The sequence below is a fragment of the Oncorhynchus tshawytscha genome, linkage group LG30 (assembly GCF_018296145.1).
Source record: "Oncorhynchus tshawytscha isolate Ot180627B linkage group LG30, Otsh_v2.0, whole genome shotgun sequence".
Classification (NCBI taxonomy): domain Eukaryota; kingdom Metazoa; phylum Chordata; class Actinopteri; order Salmoniformes; family Salmonidae; genus Oncorhynchus; species Oncorhynchus tshawytscha.
Window position 1 is genome coordinate 19,594,570 of NC_056458.1, and position 21,487 is coordinate 19,616,056.

Genomic DNA, 21,487 nt, shown 5'->3' on the forward strand with positions numbered 1-21,487 from the left:
AACTTACAACCAAGGGAGAAAGCCTGGGGTAACTTGCTCTTCTTTCTAGACTAGTCTCCTTCTACCTCTCCTTTATCATGTCATCACATCTGCAGGCTATTGATAGAGAGGAGACATTGTCATTGACACATCTCCTGGGGGGAGAGAGAAACAGAGAGGAGGAACTGGTTGAAATGTCAAACTCAATCCCAGTGGAAAGGCTGTCAGTGAGCTCTGAGAATGTCCAGTGTTTGTAAGAGGGAATGGGATAGGTGGTGATTTGATAGTAAACGCCATTAAACACAAATAGTTGTTCAGAACCCTCCCTGCCCCATGCCTCCCTCTTCTCACATTACATGTAGACAAACAGACATGACTGTCCTGTAGTTGCCCCCTACCCTACCAAACTCAAATCCCCATGTTTGTGGACCTTGCTCTGATCCTGCAGCCTCCCTCCAGCCCTATCTCTCTCCCCTGCTCTCCCCCGCTCTGCTGTGCTGTCTGTCTGTCTGTCTGTCTGTCTGTCTGTCTGTCTGTCTGTCTGTCTGTCTGTCTGTCTGTCTGTCTGTCTGTCTGTCTGTCTGTCTGTCTGTCTGTCTGTCTGTCTGTCTGTCTGTCTGTCTGTCTGTGCATGTGTGACGGCTGCCTAATTGGGAATTCTCCACTCGTCGGAGCGGCTGCCTCTCTTCTCTCCTCCAGCCTGGGCTGCTGACGAATGGCAGTGGATTACAGATGAGGACACGGTGACCCGCCCGACCTTGCTGCGGGGGAGGGCCTAGCAAACGGGGAGGGCCGAGCGAACGGGGAGGGCCGAGCGAACAGGGAGGGCCGAGCGAACGGCGTCGGGTCACCGGAGGATGAGGTCGGGGGAAGGTGGGGACTCTGCCAGGTGGCCGCGCTGCGGATGACAGAGTGTCACATGACAGTGGCCCCATGTCACTATGTCAAGGGCACGAGCCCCGCTGGCACGACCACTGCAGCATTTTCCCCTACTTTTATTTATTTATTTACCTACTCTCTCTCTCTCTCTCTCCCCCCCCTCTCTCTCTCTCGTTCATTTCCTTTATATATTTATCTATTCCCCTCTCTTTCACTATGGGTGTGCTTGGCTTCCGGCTCTGTTCAGCTGGGGTATTAGTCGGTTAGGCAGCAGCAGCACAGGAGATGCCAGAACCCTGAGTGTGTTGAATTTTAATTTCTACGCCTGTCCCCTCCCTCCTGCCCCCTCCCCCGTCCACCCATTCCCTTCCACCCCTCCCCTGCTGCTGTGCGTGTGAGACTGTCAAGGTGAGGTTGCGTCCTCTTGTTAAGAGCGATTAATGGCACTCGTTATGTACATAATGAAATATCCCTGCTGATGCATTGGGTGGCGTTCTCTCTCTCCTATCTGTGCTCTACAGATGGCCTGTCTCTGTGTGCACACAGCACTGGGACTGAGGACGCACTGCTCCTGCCTCCAGGCGGACAGACAGACAGACTAAAGGAACTTTGATACTGTGAAGTCAGACAGAGACAGACAGACAGACAGACCGACACACTAGACTAGACAGAGAGACACACTAGACTAGACAGAGAGACACACTAGACTAGACTAGACAGAGAGACACACTAGACTAGACAGAGAGACAGAGACACTAGACTAGACAGAGAGACAGAGACACTAGACTAGACAGAGAGACACACTAGACTAGACAGAGAGACAGACAGTATAGGAACGTTGATACTGTGGAGTCAGATAGAGAGACAGACAGTGGAGGAACTTTGATACTGTGGAGTCAGATAGAGAGACAGACAGTAGAGTAACGTTGATACTGTGGAGTCAGATAGAGAGACAGACAGTGGAGGAACGTTGATACTGTGGAGTCAGATAGAGAGACAAACAGTGGAGGAACGTTGATACTGTGGAGTCAGATAGAGAGACAGACAGTGGAGGAACGTTGATACTGTGGAGTCAGATAGAGAGACAGACAATGGAGGAACGTTGATACTGTGGAGTCAGATAGAGAGACAGACAGTGGAGGAACGTTGATACTGTGGAGTCAGATAGAGAGACAGACAATGGAGGAACTTCGATACTGTGGAGTCAGATAGAGAGACAGACAATGGAGGAACTTCGATACTGTGGAGTCAGATAGAGAGACAGAGAATGGAGGAACTTCGATACTGTGGAGTCAGATAGAGAGACAGACAATGGAGGAACGTTGATACTGTGGAGTCAGATAGAGAGACAGACAGTGGAGGAACTTTGATACTGTGGAGTCAGATAGAGAGACAGACAGTAGAGTAACGTTGATACTGTGGAGTCAGATAGAGAGACAGACAGTGGAGGAACGTTGATACTGTGGAGTCAGATAGAGAGACAAACAGTGGAGGAACGTTGATACTGTGGAGTCAGATAGAGAGACAGACAGTGGAGGAACGTTGATACTGTGGAGTCAGATAGAGAGACAGACAATGGAGGAACGTTGATACTGTGGAGTCAGATAGAGAGACAGACAGTGGAGGAACGTTGATACTGTGGAGTCAGATAGAGAGACAGACAGTAGAGTAACGTTGATACTGTGGAGTCAGATAGAGAGACAAACAGTGGAGGAACGTTGATACTGTGGAGTCAGATAGAGCGACAGACAATGGAGGAACTTCGATACTGTGGAGTCAGATAGAGAGACAGACAATGGAGGAACGTTGATACTGTGGAGTCAGATAGAGAGACAGACAATGGAGGAACTTCGATACTGTGGAGTCAGATAGAGAGACAGACAGTAGAGGAACGTTAATACTGTGGAGTCAGATAGAGAGACAGACAATGGAGGAACTTCGATACTGTGGAGTCAGATAGAGAGACAGACAATGGAGGAACGTTGATACTGTGGAGTCAGATAGAGAGACAGACAATGGAGGAACTTCGATACTGTGGAGTCAGATAGAGAGACAGACAATGGAGGAACTTCGATACTGTGGAGTCAGATAGAGAGACAGACAATGGAGGAACGTTGATACTGTGGAGTCAGATAGAGAGACAGACAATGGAGGAACTTCGATACTGTGGAGTCAGATAGAGAGACAGACAATGGAGGAACTTCGATACTGTGGAGTCAGATAGAGAGACAGACAATGGAGGAACGTTGATACTGTGGAGTCAGATAGAGAGACAAACAGTGGAGGAACGTTGATACTGTGGAGTCAGATAGAGAGACAGACAATGGAGGAACTTCGATACTGTGGAGTCAGATAGAGAGACAGACAATGGAGGAACGTTGATACTGTGGAGTCAGATAGAGAGACAGACAATGGAGGAACTTCGATACTGTGGAGTCAGATAGAGAGACAGACAATGGAGGAACTTCGATACTGTGGAGTCAGATAGAGAGACAGACAATGGAGGAACTTCGATACTGTGGAGTCAGATAGAGAGACAGACAATGGAGGAACTTCGATACTGTGGAGTCAGATAGAGAGACAGACAATGGAGGAACTTCGATACTGTGGAGTCAGATAGAGAAAACGAGTGAGACCCCTTCATAAACTATCTCTGTAAAGGAAAACCAATTAGAATGATTGTTCATGTCAATTCACGGTTGCTGAGTTTGTGCCCCTTCATTTGAAATAAATACAACACCATGCAGCAGTGTTTGTGAAATGTGTTCAGAGGGAGAAAGAGAGAGAAATAGAGAGATGGTTTAAAGGTGTAAATGTAATGTGGTTGGGCGGTGTGTGAGTTATTTTGTAAGGAGAGAGTGTTCTCCTGCTGCAGCTTTTTAATTTGACCTCCTTGTGTGTTTACGTGTCTGTGGTTGTGTGTGTTTGAAGCGTGAGACACTTCTGGGTTGCTACAGGTTTTATTTTCACCTCATTGTGTGAGTGGGTGAGTGGGTGTTTCTGTGTGTGTGTGCCTTGTGTGTGTGGCTCAGCTATTTAGTCCCTGAGTCAAGCTGTGTGAGAGCTCTTTAATCCCACGGCCCGGTGCACGTAGGCTTGATTAATGGCAGCAGCTATCTGTGCAGAAGACACCCTTCTTTAGCATTTGGTCAGATCTGGGGCGCAGGGGGGTGTCATGTTATGAGAAAGGTGAGTGAGGAAGGGGTAGGAGAGAGGGCGAACAGAGGGAGGGAGGGGAGGAGGTAGAGGGTCTGATTATTATTCTGCAGGAGTGCTCCTGCCAGTAGAGCAAATGGATTACTGCACTTTACCTGTATCAGCCTCCACAGCTAAGGATGATAAGGTAGGGGAGCATGATGCATGTCTATTCGCGTCGCAATCAGAGAAGACTTGTGTTAGCTAGTGTAGAGCACTGCTTAGTGTAGCATTCACTACAGACTGCTACTGAATGAATCATCCTGTTGGTATTTCTACTGTAGGCCTATTTAATACCTCATAGCCTCGTCTGCTGTTTCTCCTCCCTCATCCTCTTCTATTAATACAAAGTAATAGGCCTCATGGTGGGTGGGTTGCAGTGTTTGGTGTTCAGTTCTTTCCCTTCTGTCTATACTAATGGTCGGGAAACGACAACAGTCCTGCTACTTACACATCCCTAGTGACTTCCCGATCTCAAAGGCTCAGAAGAAACAAACAAGCCTTCACATTTTTAATTGTGCTGTCCTGCAACTGCAGTGCTTCAATGGTTGCTTACTCGTTGCTAGTTACTGGACTGTGTGTGTGGTGCATGCGGGCGTGTGTATGTGTGTGTCGGTGTGTGAGCCAATTAAGACACGGCGGCCATTGTTGGGGGGGGACTTGTTCTTATGGTGTTCTGGCCTACAGCCCTTCACCCTGGCCCATGTAATCCAGATCTAGTTAGATGAAGGACTCAGCAGGAGGACGAGGACATTTCAAGGTGATCCTGGTTAACATGGAGGACTGACAGTTACTGGCATTATTAGGACTGATTCAGGACCAGGGTTGGGATCAACCCCATTTCAATTCAGGAGATTCTGTGAAATTCCCAATTCAACAGCTGAATTGTGCTATTCATTTTCAATTAGGATTTTTCACATTCTTGAACTGTAATTTCTCATCTACTTCCCGAATTGAAATTGAATTGATCCTTAACCCTGGTCAGGACAGTATGAAGGGATGTGAAGCTACTAGCTAGCAGAAGCACTGTAGTATAATAGCAGTAAAGAGTGTGGTTCAGCTCGAGTTGGAGCACACGGAGTACTGGGTCATGCTTGGAGCTCTAGGGGAGGGTGTAGTCCTAATCGTGATGAGGTGTCCTGGGATGTTTATTGGCATATGCTGGCTTCTGGCCTGCCAACAGGATTGGTGCTGTTACTGTGCTGCCTGCCTGAGATTTTCTCCCAAAAGGTTACACTTAATCGTTTTATCCTTTAGTGGGTTAAGTGCACTTCATTGATTAAAGAGATTCATTTAATTGTGTGACTTTGAATGAGATGGTATTCTTAGTTATGTCAAGAAACAGAACAGGGAGAAGAGCAGAAAGAGAGGGGAAAAAACAGAACCTATTCTGATGAGTGAGTCGAAAGAAAATGTCCTGGTATAGCACATTGTACCCAAATCGTTCCCCGCTCATGCCTTTTTCAGAGCTCACTGTGGGCAGAAGCATTAGAATGATTTAAAAACTCCTGATGAAGTAGGTCAATGGAGGCATTATGAATGGTAAAATGATTGGCGAGTAGGCAGAGATGTCCCCTCTTTTTCTGTCACTTAGTCCTCTGTCCCAAGTTGGCCATCTTATTCACAAAGCATCCCAGCATTACTCATCCTATAATCAGCAGACTACTCCTTTAACCCAATAAAGATCCATCCTGCTGACTCACACACACAGAGAGAGAGAGAGAGAGAGTGAAGCTGTTTGGGATAGAAGCCAAGGATATTATGGAAATAGTTCATTAAAGGACAGGGTTTTTTAACATGGTTTAGTAGCCAATGATCTGGGCAGCAGCAGCCTGTCAGAGGGACGGACAGATGATTTCAATAGGAAAGTGGCCTATTTCCCTCAGCCATCATCATGATCGCCAGCCCAGAGTGGTCTGGTTCAAATACCTTCAAAGGGCTTCTAGATGACTAGATGTGTCCTTTGGCTTCATGGCCCTGGACTAATCAGCTGTTATGGCTTCCAGTTCCTCCAACCTCATGCTGAGGCTGCTTCACATGAAAAATGGCTTGTTCCTTTGGGGGGACGATAAAAAAAAGAGTATGTATGTTGAATAGACAATGTTAGCATAAGATTAGCATGAAGTCCCAATAGGAATGAATTAGTCTAGATTGATAGTGGCCACAGCTCATTAAGATAAAGGAATGTCTTGTGTGTGTGTTTTAATCAACACACTAATTCTCCAGCTCTCTTTCTCTCTCAGGAAATAGCCCTTGGGTGGGTCTTCTACCGTCGCACAAATATTTACTATGGACACAAACATTCTGAAAGCTTAGCTGTTCTGTTGTAGACTCGGGGCCCGGGGCGGCCACTCCATTTCAGGTCTGGCTCCCATGCAGGCCAGGGCACAGGGGGGAAAAGTGATATCATCCAGGGTCATCTGGGTTCGGCTGTGTCCTCCCCTTTCCTCTCCCCTCCTCTCTTCATCCCGCCTCTCTTCATCCCTTTGCTAGGCTCTGAATCGCTTAGATGACTCATCAATGTGCATGAATTATTTTCTGTTCTCCCCCCGAGAATTCTTTGTACTGATGAGTACAGAAGTTAAACCTCCCTTTCCTCTCCTCCCGTGAAGGCCTGATACAGGCCACGAACTGTAACTGGGGAACTCTGTTCTGTTCACGTTGGTTTGTCAGAGCCAGTGATGTTAGTGTTAGGTCCCCACACAATGTTCATGTTCACGTGTCAGACTGACTGGGGAGTATGACTGTTCCAGCAGGATGGTGCGAGTAGAGTGTGGATGAGGTACAGCTTTGTGGTATTTTAATATCCCTTTTTTGTGTGTGTGCGTGTGTGCGCATGTGTGAGAGAGCGCGAGCGGGCATGGGGGAGTCTGTGCACTACGCATGAGTTGTTTGGTCAATGCATCCTTAGAATTGGGTCAGAGTGCCCTAGTACCCTCTTCTTTGGTTGTGATCTCACACTGTTCAGTGGCCTTTTATGCTCTTGTTTACCTCTGCCAAGGTGAGACAGAGCTTTTAATTTGACTTTCCTACCGCGTGTAAGTTCACTTGTATTCTTAGTTTGAACGATTGCATTTGGTCAGGTTCGTAGCTTGTTTTTTTTGTCTTATTTAATCATGTAAGGCCATAATGAATTTACAAATAGCGGTCACACTGTATGTGTAAGTGAGGTACCCTGTTGAGTATGTGCAGCAGGCTAGCCTGCAGATTACATGATATAATGGTGTTTAGGCACTGCCTCTCCTTTTCAATTCCTTTAACCTTGACTCCACTTTAATGCAGGGAGAACACATCTGCCAGGCTGGTGTCAGACGTTAGTGATACACACCGCTCGGGCTGCATTGTCACTTTTTATTAACGCCCAGAGCTTTGCATGGACACCAGCTGTTGCGTCAAGTGGAAAGCCTTGGCGATATGAATGACCTTGACTTTAACTGCCTGCTCCTGTGGCTCTTCCCCTTGTTCATTATTTTGTTTTGACTCTAACATTTTAAATGGGTTAAATGGATTACCATTCCTGACAATGAAGGTCATTTAGGAAGGGGGGTTAGGAGATGTTGCGATTAATCTGACGCCCTACGTGAATGAGGGGGATTGAAGGTCAGTCTTGGATATCTAATCCCTGACATCTGCATTGAGTTGTATTCACAACAGTTTTCTGGTAATTTCACAGAGGAAATGGCTGAAAGGTCACTAACCTTCCTGTTCCTAGTGCCCCTGGAGAGGAGGAGAGTAGAGGGGGAGGTGAGGGGAGGGGGGAGGGAGGGAGGGAGGGAGGTGAGGGGAGGGAGGGAGGTGAGGGGAGGGAGGAGAGAGGAGAGGGAGGAGAAGAAGAGAGCAGAAAGAGAGGAAGGAGGAGAGGAAATAAGAAAGGAGGAGAGAAACCGGTCAGGGAATGATAAAGCTCTCATCTCTACAGCTGGCCTGCCTTTTGCCCGTGGCCACTGTAGAAAAAATCTCTTTAAAATACGTTTGGATGTCATTGCGTGACATTGTCAAAGATAATGGATAATCAATCACCGTGGTAACTGGAGTCGATGGAGAGCGGCTCATTGGCCCTTTGGTGTCTCACCATGGGGATGGGGGAGGGGTCAGGTTTTTGGGGGCCAGGAATGAGATGACATGTTAACAGATGTGTAAGATAATTTTCAATATGTACAACAGGCGAGATAATGTAATAGTAATACACACGCCTGTATCGCCTGTGCTGCTCCTGAAAGCAGAGAGGAGGGTCTGGGCTTTAAGGATTAGACTTAAAGGACAGGCTCCATTTATTAAGGTCATTTATTTGTTCACAGTGCAACATGCACGCTCATTTACAGCACACTAGGGCTGCGTGATAGGGCCAGAGGATTTTAGGCTTGACTCTGACCTTGACTTTAACCCATTCAAATATTATAATCAACTGGAAATTACGAAGTAATACAGGGTTATAAGGCCCATGAAGTGGACCGTATAACAAATTTAAATCTAAAATAATAGGAGGACAAACCTGGACAAAACTGACAGTGAAGTAGTTATATTTGTAGAACATTGCATAGGAATCTAAATCCTCTTTTGTAGACTCTACTCTTGTGCTTGATCAATGATTGCCATGTGCATAGTTATTTGCTGAATTCCAGCATTAACTTCCTGCACTAACGTATCGTTTACATACTGTCAAATCAAATCAAATTGTATTAGTCATATGCGCCGAATACAACTTACAGTGAGATGCTTACTTACGAGCCCCTATCCTACAATGCAGTTTAAAAAAAATACGGATAAGAGTAAGAAATAAAAGTAACAAGTAATTAAAGAGCAGCAATAAAATAACAATAGCAAGACTATATACAGGGGGGTACCGGTACAGAGTCAATGTGTGGGGGCACAGGTTAGTTGAGGTAATATGTACATGTAGGTAGATTTATTAAAGTGACTATGCATAGATGGGGGGCAATGCAAATAGTCTGGGTAGCCATTTGATGAGGTGTTCAGGAGTCTTTATGGCTTGGGAGTAGAAACTGTTTAGAAGCCTCTTGGACCTAGACTTGGCGGTCAGGTACTGCTTGCCGTGAGGTAGCAGAGAGAACAGTCTGTGACTAGGGTGGCTGGAATATTTGACAATGGCACCACATGGCCAGGTCTATGACCTCCTCCCTATAGGCAAACTTAATGATGGTGTTGGAGTCGTGCCTAGCCGTGCAGTCATGAGTGAGCAGGGAGAACAGGAGGGGACTGAGCACGCACCCCTGAGGGGCCCCTGTGTTGAGGATCAGCATGGCGGATGTGTTGTTACCTACCCTTACCACCTGGGGTGACCTGTCATGAAGTCCAGGATCTAGTTGCGGAGAGAGGGGTTTAGTCCCAGGGTCCTTAGCTTATTGATGAGCTTTGAGGGCACTCTGGTGTTGAATGCTGAGCTATAGTCAATGAATAGCATTCTCACATAGGTGTTCCTTTTGTCCAGGTGGGAAAGGGCAGTGTGGAGTGCAGTAGAGATTGCATCGTCTGTGGATCTGTTTGGGCGGTATGCAAATTGGAGTGGGTCTAGGGTTTCTGGAATAATGATGTTGATGTGAGCTATGACCAGCCTCTCAAAGCACTTTGTGGCTACAGAAATGAGTGCTATGGGTCAGTAGTCATTTAGGCAGGTTACCTTAGTGTTCTTAGGCACAGGCACTATGGTGGTCTGCTTATAACATGTTGGTATTACAGACTCGGACAGGGAGAGGTTGAAAATGTCAGTGAAAACACTTGCCAGTTGGTCAGCGCATGCTCGCAGTACACCTTGTGAATGTTGACCTGTTTAAAAATCTTACTCACATCGGCTGCGGAGAGCGTGATTACACAGTCTTCTGGAACAGCTGGTGCTCTCATGCATGTATCAGTGTTATTTGCCTCGAAGCGAGCAAAGAAGTAGTTTAGCTCGTTTGGTAGGGTCGTGTCACTGGGCAGCTTGCGGCTGTGCCTCCCTTTGTAGTCTGTAATGGTTTGCAAGCCCTGCCACATCGAATGAGCATCAGAGCCGGTGTAGTACGATTCGATCTTAGTCCTGTATTGACACTTTACTTGTTTGATGGTTCGTCGGAGGACATAGTGGGATTTTTTATAAGCTTCCTGGTTAGAATCCCTCTCGTTGAAAGCGGCAGCTCTAGCCTTTAGCTCAGTGCGGATGCTGCCTGTAATCCATGGCTTCTAGTTGGGGTATATACACGTACGGTCACTGTAGGAACGACGTCATTGATGCTCATATTGATGAAGCCAATGACTGATGTGGTATACTCCTCAATGCCATCGGAGGAATCCCGGAACATATTCCAGTCTGTACTAGCAAAACAGTCCTGTAGCTTAGCATCTGCTTCATCTGACCACTTTTTTATTGATCTAGTCATTGGTGTTTTCTGCTTAAATTTTTGCTTGTATGCAGGAATGAAGAGGATAGAATTATGGTCAGATTTGCCAAATGGAGGGCAAGGGAGAGCTTTGTATGCATCTCTGTGTGTGAAGTAAAGGTGGTCCAGAGCTTTTTTTCCCTCTGGTTGCACATTTAACATGCTGATAGAAATTTGGTAAAACAGATTTAAGTTTCCCTGCATTAAAGTCCCCAGCTACTAGGAGCGCCACCTCTGGGTAAGCCTTTTCTTATGGGGGAATACAGCTCATTCAATGCTGTCTTAGTGCCAGCCTTTGACTGTAGTGGTATGTAAACAGCTACGAAAAATACAGATGAAAACTCTCTAGGTAGATAGTGTGGTCTACAGCTTATCATGAGATACAATAGCTAGAGACGTCCTTAGATATTGTGCACCAGCTGTTATTTACAAAAATACATGTACGCTGCCCCTTGTCTTACCAGACGCCACTGTTCTATCCTGCCGGTACAGCGTATAACCAGTCAGCTGTATGTTGATAGTCACGACTCCGTGAAGCATACGATATTACAGTTTTGAATGTCATGATCACAGTTTAATCATGCGCGTAGGTCATCGATTTTATTTTCCAAAGAGTGCACGTTTGCTAGCAGAATGGAAGGCAGTGGGGGTTTATTCGATTGCCTACGAATTCTCAGAAGGCAGCCCACCCTCCGGCCCCTTTTTCTCCTCCTCCTCTTCACGCAAATCACGTTGATCTGGGCCTGTTCCTGAGAAAGCAGTATATTGTTTGCGTCAGGCTCGTCAGACTCGTTAAAGGAAAAAAAGGATTCTGCCTGTCCGTGGTGAGTAATCGCAGTCCTGATGTTATTTTCGCAGTCCTGATGTTAAGTTATTTTTGGTCACACTTTTCTTTAGTCTTAATGTGCCTCTATTTCGTCAAAAAATGTTTCCTTGACAGAATAATTATTGTCCTAGTTGACTGTGCATTTTTTACTTCAATTGCAGTTCTTCTCTATTTGGCAAGGTTTCCCTACCGAAGTTGTTGACTTGCACTAGCAAGTTAGCCAAGGAGCCAGGGCTGTGGTATAGAAGCGCGGTTTCGACTGCTCCTACACTCTTGCTTCGTTACTGCAGTTTTAACTGACGCCCTCCCCAGAAAGACAATTTCCATAGACGGTTACATACAGAAGTCAGATTAGACAATTCCTAATAACACACTTTAGTTATCACCTTCATGCACAAAACATCTATTGAATTATTCAAATAATTGTTGCTGAAGACCATTTTTTTCCCATCACTCACAGCCGAAGATATTAAAATGATATATTCATCCAATGTCTGGCATGTATTTGGGTGGTAGTGTGCATGTGAAGTTGGGCCATGTAAACTGAATGCAACCCGGATATAGACGTCCATGAATCAGCATATGCGAACGTGAGTATATTATGTTGAAAACAATGGTCAAACATCTTGGACACAGTCTCTAGTTCTTATTATACCGCAGTGAAGTTAGCTAGCAGTTCTCAGCTGTTAACAGTATCTTACTAGAGATAAAAATGGATGATTGACATCATTTTTTTCAGTCTTTACTGAATTATTTAATGTAACAAATCAAACTTTAAAACACCATTATGGAAAGTAAAGTAAAATTCCAAACCAGTCTGTGAATGAATACCGGTATATTGTTTTTTATAGTTTACTGCCCAGCCCTACAGCACACTCTTTCTCTTGCTGCTGCCACTGAAATTCCAGGACTTTTTGACCTCAGCTCTGTCATGGCTGCTGTCAAGGGCCCTGTCCTTCATAACGTCCCAGCTAACCCTGCCTATCCGCAGACAGGACAGGGCCACTACCTACACTTAGATTTACATTTTTTATACTTTCCACTTTATGGGCCTTATAACCCTATATTACATCTTTCTAGTTGATGAAAATATTTTGGTGGTTTAAAGCTAAGGTCAGAGTCAAGCCTAAAATACAGTGTCACCAGCCGAGACTAGGTTCTGTTTTGAGTAAATTCCAGTTCATTTTCATGTACTTCCACCTTTGTGGACATTTTTTCCATGGTCTCGTTCTTGAACCCAATGTTATGACACACACAGGTCACTAGCTAAGTGACTAAACAATATTGATGGTAAACATTTGTTTACATGTTTACTGCCCCTTCTAAACACTACGTTCCTTTTTTAATTGAGTTAAGCCCTTGGGTCAGCCAGCACGGCGGGAAAATAGCCCTAATCCTGCCATCTAAGATTAGCAGGACAGCAGACGTCATCTTGTCCGTCGCTCCAGTCCAGGCTGAGGTGACCAGGTTGGCTTTTGTTGTTGTCAGATTTGGGTCAGCTTAAATCTGGCCTTGAACTGTATTCTACGCTGATGAGCCAACCTCAATTAAGTAATTTCTTATCTTGGCCAGATGCGGTCCTTCTAAACCTTGAGTTAAGGGCTAGGGGTGGGATGGCTCATCAAGAAGGCTTTGACTCAGACAACTTGAAATGACACACTTCTTATTCCTTTTCCTATTCCATCCCAGTATTTCATCGAAGGGTCTCAGTTTGGCTAGCTGATCAACTGTAATCCCACAACTAATCCTTGCTCATTTTTAAGGTGCCATTAAAGGTGCCATTTTGGTGGCCTTTGCAGCCGTGCCAACCTGTGGGGCCATCCCAGGAGATGGATTTCACTCAGATTATAGACAGCCTACTGTATTGTTGTTGTCAGCCCTGGCTGATTCATTCCACATTATATAGGTTAGACTGACTGCATCATCACTGACCTCCAGTCATTATAATGGGCTATACTGTCCTGTATCAATGTTAGTCTGTATCATCACTGACCTCCATAATTAAGGGATAAGGCTAAATCCTATCTGTCCATTCGTTGCGACCCTACTCTGTCCCACATATTTTAGGTTAGACTGCATCATCACTGACCTCCAGTCATCATAATGAAGGGCTGTCCTGTCGCGTTGGCCCTGTAGGTCCACTCATGCCAAAGGTGGAACAGGCAGGCCGCTTTAGGGAGAGACTTTGGGGGTCAATCAGGCAGCTGAGGTGAGGTGGCGTTGGGAAATCTCTGTATTAATTAACCTTTATCGGCTGAGCCCTGACTATGGGACGTGTCCCGTAACCACAGAGACCAGCATGACAGGGTTCATACCGCTGGTCTCTCAGGGCCACTGTCATGGCAACTGGCAACGGCGGTCAGTTGCCTGAGTGTCAGTGTCTTGCCCTCCTGACCATGGCACAGCCACAATGTGACAGGTGCACCGGATACACATACACACACATACACACAGACACACACACACATTTGGCAGACCGAGCCATATCCTGTCTCTTCTCTATGGAGGCCAATGTCAGTACTGAGGGAACCTGTGCTGCCGTTCTGCCGTTGTACATAATAACCAGGCTCATGTCAAGTCAATGCAGTTCTGATTTTTAGAATACCTTCAGGGCTTTTTTAAAAATGTCACTGACACTTAGAATGGAAGTGCGGGGTCTATATATGGTCCAGACAGGGATCAACTGGGGCAGGAGAGGGATCTAGCTTGGCAGGTGGTGATAATGCCAGAGCTCTCTAGGCACCAGGGCAGCCAGGACTGTGCCCAGGTGGGAGAGCATTCAGTCATTATACCCTCTGTGGCACTGGTGTGTGCGTGTGTGTGTGTGTGTGTGTGTGTGTGTGTGTGTGTGTGTGTGTGTGTGTGTGTGTGTGTGTGTGTGTGTGTGGGTGTGGGTGTGGGTGTGTGTGTGTGTGTGTGTGTGTGGTGTGTGGGTGGGTGTGTGTGTGCGCACTGAGTACCCAGGTGCTGTGTGAGAACGGAGACATGGTAGTATGAGATGCTCAAGAGCAGGAGGAGTGGTAGTAGGGAGGGAGGGGGATAATCCACTGAAATGACAAGCTGCATAAGAAATGATGCACAACTCTCACAGGCCCTTCACTCTTGAACGACAGCGCAGACACATTGCCATGAGGGGTTTACGGCTTGAAGACCTGAATGTTTTCGAGGTGGTGGGCTTGAATTTCCCATTTGAATAAAATCAGACCCTAATCTACATTTGTCGTCGTCGGTTCGGTTGAAAGAAAAAATAAATGTCTGCAGTCAAACTGAAATGTTGCTAAGTAACAGGGATGGTGGACAAGGTGTTGAAATTAATGTGATGTAGTGCTGCCGTGCTGCAAATCTCTGCTTCTCACGCTGTTTCTCCTCTCCCCCTCACCCCCCCATAGGTCCCCGTCTGAGATCAAGAGAGCGGAAAGGCGCCACAGAGAGAACCTCCCCCAGGCCTGCCGACAGACACACATCCCAAACATCCACAGCCACGGAATGCGTCAACATCACTGTGGTGGTGAAATCTCGCTGACACCTCACTCCTCGCCGCTCACTGAATAAGCCTATACCGGGCATTCTGGGAGCATCCGGTGTTCACAGGCACACAGGAATGGCAGCGAGGGCCGGGTGAGAGCCCCCAAATGGCTCCCGTCATGGCCACAGTTTCTGTGTATTAGTGACTTTTTACACTGTGGATAAGGGATGACTTTACATTGGGCCCATGGATTCCAGTATCTGTAAAGACTAGAACCTGCCCATGTGCATACTTACCTCTTATCAATATCTGAAAGTACAGTACCTGATGACCTAGTGGACCTTGTTATTCCCAGTAGCAGTGCTGAACCATACGAGGGGATCCTAGTATTGAACATGACTCATGGGGAGGAGCCTGGCCCTGAGACACACACGGATTCAGCTGTTCTAACTTATCTGGAAGGTTTACTGATGCATCCCGTGGCGTCTGGGCCTGGGGCCACGGCAACCCGGAGATCAGAGGCTGCCCGAGGGCACGGCAACCAGGTGGAGCAAGTCAACAAGATGGCCCGACCCTTCCAGCTGCCCAGCCACGGCCCCGCCATCGTCACTGTTCAGAAGGCCGGGAACGGCCCTGCCCTACACCATGGGGTCTCCCAGAACCTGAAGAAGGCCCGGCTGCTCCGCTCGGGGGCCTGGAATGAGCCTGGAGCCCAGAGGCTGAGCTCCCCCCCTGTGGAGCTGCCCAGCCAGGGGGGTGGAGGAGACCTGCAAAACGGGGCCTTGGAGGGCTCTCCTCATGCTGGGGAGAGCACCCTGCTGGCCTCCCTGCTCCAGTCCTTCAGCTCCAGACTGCAGAATGTAGCCATGTCGCAGCAGTCCACCAAACCCCCCAGCGAGCACTCCCCGCCCACTGTGCCCCCTCCTGCTGCAGACAAGGAGCGGCTCGCCTGCTACGGCATGGCCTCCAGCCGCCTCAAGGGCCTGATGAGGAAGAGCAAGATGCAGAACCACGGTAGCACGCCTTACAGCCGGCGAGGCCACGGCCACGGTCATAGCCAGGACAGGCCCTCTGAGTCCCCCTGCTCGGTACAGAGCAGCACCCCTCCTTCTACCCCTACCGCTTCTACTGCTTCCACTGATGCTCAGTCCTGTGCAGAACGGCTCAAGGCTGTGGCCAACCTGGTAAAGATCCGCTCCAGCCCTGCCCCCTCGCCCAAGCCCAGTGTGGCCTGCAGTCAGCTGGCCCTGCTGCTGTCCAGTGAGGCCCACCTGCAGCAGTACAGTAGGGAGCATGCACTCAAGGTCCAGCACTCGGGACACTCGGCCAGCTCCAGACTGGCCGCCATGGCAACGCAGCAGACCCAGGACAAGAGGCCGCCCAGTGTGGGAGAGGCTCCGCCCACCAGCAGCACCACCGTTGCCCTAGATGCGCAAAGCTCCTTAACTGCCCAAAACAGAATAGCGACAACAACACTCCCCCGCCTGGCACTAAACTCTAGCTCAAGGCAGCGGAGCCCCTCCTCCATGCTGCCAGCCCACAGCTCACCCTGCCCCACCCCTCTTCCTCTGCCCCTCAACCCCCACACCGACACCCAGACCCAACCCCAAACCCCCACAAATGAGAAACGTGGCTTTGACTCGCGCCACGCCAGGCCCCCCCAGACCTGTAGCAGCCTGCTCCTGCTGCTCCTCAACAACCACAACAACCAGAAGCAGCTGACTAAGAACGGGCACCTGGAGGACGACTGTGGGGTCCTGCCCCCTAGCCGTGGCTCCTCAGTCACCTCCGACAGCGAGTGCTCCGTCCAGGAGAAGAGTCTGGCCAAGAGAGAGGAGAGCTGCAGCGACGCAGAGAGCTCCTACTCCAGCTGTTCTCCCATTGACCTCTCTATAAGGAGCAGGGCCAGCACCAGAGCCCCAGAGACCAGGCCTAAAGCCACCTCCCCCTCCACCTCTGTTTCTTACTCTTCCTCTTCTACAGCTTTCTCCTCCAGCTCTTCTTCTGCTATCTTCTCCTCTGCCCCTACTGTTTTCTCTTCCTCCACTGCTTTCTCTTCCTCCTCTACTGTTCTCTCCCCTTCCTCCACTGCTTTCTCTACCTCCTCTACCGTTCTCTCCTCTTCCTCCACTGCTTTCTCTTCCTCCTCTTCCTTCTCCTTAGACAAACTCACTGAGTCCCTGCTAAACAAGTGGAAGCCAGATCCCTCCGGTTCGAAGGTCCCCCAGGTTAAGAAGGAGATTGAAATGAGCCCAGACCTTAAGTCCCACCCCAGGGTCACTCTCATGCAGCTCCTTCTGGAGCGCAAGAATAACGACAAGGTAAACAAAATTGTGGTTAATCCAGATTTGCAGCATGACGCAACCCTGTCCAGTCTGTCACGGGGCCCACTTAAATCACTGGCCCCCTGGGAGGAAGTAAGGACACAGAGCCCTCTGGACAGATCAGGCCTTCCATTGTACTCTCTTAGCCGAGACCCCAGCAGCACCCCATCCCCCTACCCCTCTCCCCATGTCCAGTCCAGCCCTCTGGATCTGTGTAAGTCTAAACCCTTCCCTGCTGAGAAAGCTGCAGATGAGCCGGCGTTCAGCGCCAGTAAACTGTTACAGAACCTGGCCCAGTGCGGCACCGCCTCGCCATCCCCACCCATGGTTTCCAGCAAAGTACCCAGACGGGAGCTGGAGGTGGGTGGTGGCAGGCCTCTGGCTCTGCTGGAGAGGCTCAATGCCCCCATCCAGAGGAACACAACAATTACCCCCCTCTCAGACAGGCCCTCGGGCAGCGGCACACCGTCGTTCGGTCGCCGGGGGGAGGTGTCGCCCACCTCGTCCCAGATCGAGAACCTTTTAGAGCGTCGCACAGTACTACAGCTCCTGCTGGGAGCGAACTCCTCCTCTGCCTCCTCCGTAGCCCCAGCCACCCACAGAGACAGAGACAGGTCCGGTGGGAGGTGCAGTGTGGAGACAGCAGCGGGGAGCTGCTATGAGAAGTCCCCTGGCACCTCTGTCATTTGTGACAGATCCAAGGGGCCCTCGGCAGCAGAATTCAAGGTTAAAACTGAACCGGGGGAAGAGGTTCTAGGCCTGTTGTCCTCTACAGTATGTCAGGATGTGACGAGCAGAAAGAGAAGGGGAGGAGGAGGAGGGTATGACGACAGGCACAGCCCGCTCTCTGAACCCCAGCAGGACCTAAAAAAAGAGCCCAGGCCCACAGAGGTCATTGCTAAATATGGCCTCCTCAGCCAGCTCCTAAAACAGCAGAGCGCCACCTACTACACCAGCGCTAAACAGCCACACACAGATCGCCGGCCAAGCCCTGTCCCTGTGAAGGAGGAGCAGAGAGACTACCACCACCAGGGGCCCAGCCCTAAAAAGAGACGGCTCTGCTCAGAGCTGGCTATGAGCCTGAACAATGGCAGCCCTCAGAGGGCCGTGGTGGACATTGGAAGCAGCCACAGCCACAATAGCCTGGTCCAAAGCCTGGTCCATAGCCAGATACAGGAGGAGCCTGATTACCACAGGGGCCTCAGGAGCCCTAATGAGGAGGAGGCCCCAGCCAGGAGCCCCAGCAGTGAAGCTCTCCTCCCCAGGGAGAGCCGGGGCTTCAACGTGCTCAAACAACTGCTCCTGTCTGACAATTGTCTGAAGGAGCTGTCCCAGCAGCCCCGGGGAGTCCCCAGCCCCTCTGTCCCCTCTGTGCTGCAGACCAACGGCAAAGCCAACGGGAGCATCCTCAACCTCAATCAGTCAGGCTACAATCAACACGACCTCCTCAACCTGCCTACCCTGCCCTGGCACCACCCCCATAGCTCCCTCAACTCAGGGCCACCCAGCCACCTCAGACCCCTGCCCTCCCCCCAGACAGGGGACATCAGTCAACGCTCCCCCTGGGGGCGTCACACAGCCCCCCCACTCCGTCAGGACTCGCCCAAACGGTACCCCACCCCGGTGAAACGGGAGCCGGAGAGCCCGGTGCAGTGGGCAGGTCGAGACCAGGAGGAGGAGGGCCGTGACTTGAGCCCAGACTCCCCCCGGCTCACCCGCTCCAACCCCATCCTGTACTACATGCTGCAAAAGGGTAGCGCTCAGCTGAGGAGGGAGGGGAGGGACCAGGCGGAGGGGACCCAGGGGTCAGGGCCAGGGGGAGTGAAGGTGAAGGAGGAGCCAGGTAATGATGGCCATGATGCCTATGAACACAAACTGAGCTCTGCCACCACCACCCAGCACTCCTCCTTGTCCCCTCCCTACAATAACGACAAGCACAGCCACAAAAACGACAGGCTGAGCGACTCATCTGACAATTGGTAGTTTTAATGACTTTCATTAACTAAAACATAAAAAATTGCCAAATTAATTTGTAGTTAGATGAGAAGAAATAACAACAAGGAATGCAAGAGTGAGGATTTTGAATGAAAAGAACCGAGCAAATGAATTCAAGGCATTCGTTTCATTACTGTATCATAATTATCGATGACTCGGTTTACGGAATGGGTGGTACGATATATCTCTACTTCAACAGAATGTCAAATCACTTGCACCAAAATTAGGTCATTGTCAAATTTGAACATGCCCACTGGTGATTTCCATACAGTATGTATTTCACATTCTTAAATGAATGAAAGAAAGCACCTTTCAAAGAAGTTGTCTGGTTTTACTCCAATGATCTGTGTCTGTATTGCACACATATCACTATTCTGTGTCCTCTTTGTTGGCACCTGTAAAACATTGATCAAGAACATTTCCAGCTACCTTTATTATTGATGACTCCAAAAAATCACTGCATCTTTATTTATTTTCCCAACAGGAAGTTTTCAGATAGACAGAGAGCATACATTTCTGATCAAACCCTAAATATAGTCATACCAGGGTAAGCACAGCAGTACATTAAAACATACACGATAGAGACCCGTTTAAAGGAAGACCCTGTGAACAATGTTCATAATCAAATCTACTAAAGGTACCCACAGTTCAATTCTGTTAGAGGGCTCTGTGTTGGTTGCTCCTGCACCTTCTCCTCAAGACTGATAGAATTATATGATCATCAGTGAGTCGACTATGTCGACTGACAGACAGGGCTCATGTGGTCACAACGCATTGCATTTTGCTTTGATATGTAATGAACTTGTTGGGGCTACGTTTTGACAGTGCAGATTGGGGGTGACGTCTTAATAGATGGTAATACAACTGGTAATACAGCTATTACTGAATAGTAGTAGTAAAGGTTATTTAAAAAAAACCTTTGACGAGCCTACCTGTGGGACAGTGAGTTGTGGGTGGTTGTAGTAGTTGTATACCAGTGGAGGCTGCTGAGGGTAGGACAGCTCATAATAATGGCTGGAACGGCACAAATGGAATGGGATCAAACACCTAGAAACCATGTGTTTGATGTTGTTGATGCCTTTCCACATATTCCTCTCTAGCCGTTACCACGTGCCCGTCCTCCCCAATTAAGGTGCCACCAACCTCCTGTGTTGTATACAGGTTCTGGGCGACAGTTAAAATACTGCAGCATCTGCATAACTATTAGTTCCCAATGAATTCAAAATGAATGGTATTGAAATATAAATGCATATTCTGAAATGTAAAAAATGCAGTCTAATTTGATATTGTACCCCTGAGTTTGCACTGTCAAAGTTGAGCTGTTGGTGTCCTTAAAAATAATATGTTTATGGCATGTAATGAAAAACTGTCAGTGTTGTTATCCATTGAGAATTTGACCGTTTGTAAAGCTTATCTTGTGTTTCTTGATTCTCGTGCTTTATAGACACCTTTTACTTTCTTGGCGCTTTCTTAGCTCATATTAAAATGTCAAAATAATTGCATGGAAATAAAGAGGAAACCACAGGTACATTTTAAAGCAGCTGGATATGACGTGAACCTGTCACCCAATAATCATTGAGACATTGTTGGTGTTTTGAGGGCTTATCTGATCTCTAGCTCGTTATTTGGATTGTACTGTATTTGATCCGTTTCTGGTTTCAGTTTCCCACACTGCTGTCATCCATTTAGTCTTACATGTGATCTTTTTTAATACACATACATATGAAGTACATATTCAGTACGTTTCTTCTATTATTAATAGATTTTCACAATGGTTAAATATATTTGTGTAAATAGTACTTTCATTATGAAAGATAACTATTTTGTATTGGTGAAGAAAAATATATTACCCTAGTTTTTAATGCCCGGAAAAATGTAAATATGAATTCTATGCGTAATAGTGTACATACATACAAATGACAGAGGTTGCTATGCCCATTTTTTGGTTGGTTTGTTCTTTGCATGTGTCTCTATGTGGTAAAATGATAATCTATCCTGCGCTGTGTTGTGTAATACTGTCTGACTCTCCTCACTGCTGCCTGTTGCATGCAGACGCATGGGAACTACCTGTGTATCCCTACTGGTGATGGGGCAAAATGTCAAGTCTTAAAATAGGTCTTTTTATCACAGAGAGGGGGTCATTTAGAACATGAACAGTCCCTAAATAACCACAGACTGTTGAGCAAGTGGAGAAAATGTGTGAAAATAAACGTGCATTGAATATTTTTGTGATTTTATTTTCTGTTACTGGTTGATGACAGAGCAGTGGTATGAAGTACAATCATAGACCTACTGGCATTGAGCATCTGAAACATACATTTGTAGCAAAAAGAAAGTTTTTGTTTCATTTTTCCATGTGACAACCTGAAACATTATTTCATTTTTTATGTTTGCATTTTTTTGGGTGTTCATTTGCACTGATATCTCCAAAATAAAGTACTAAAATGCT

At 47.8% G+C, this 21,487-nt stretch overlaps 1 protein-coding gene across 2 annotated transcripts in view; it reads left to right on the forward strand.

Moving 5' to 3' along the window:
- The window catches only part of LOC112228590 (nuclear receptor-interacting protein 1), a 62,300-nt gene extending 40,813 nt beyond the window's left edge, over window positions 1-21,487 (forward strand). For both annotated transcript variants that reach the window (XM_024394040.2, XM_024394041.2), the window contains one exon: window positions 14,643-21,487. In XM_024394040.2, the coding sequence (XP_024249808.1) occupies window positions 15,115-19,026 (3,912 nt within the window). In that variant the 5' untranslated portion in view covers window positions 14,643-15,114 and the 3' untranslated portion in view covers window positions 19,027-21,487. The remainder of the gene's footprint in view (window positions 1-14,642) is intronic.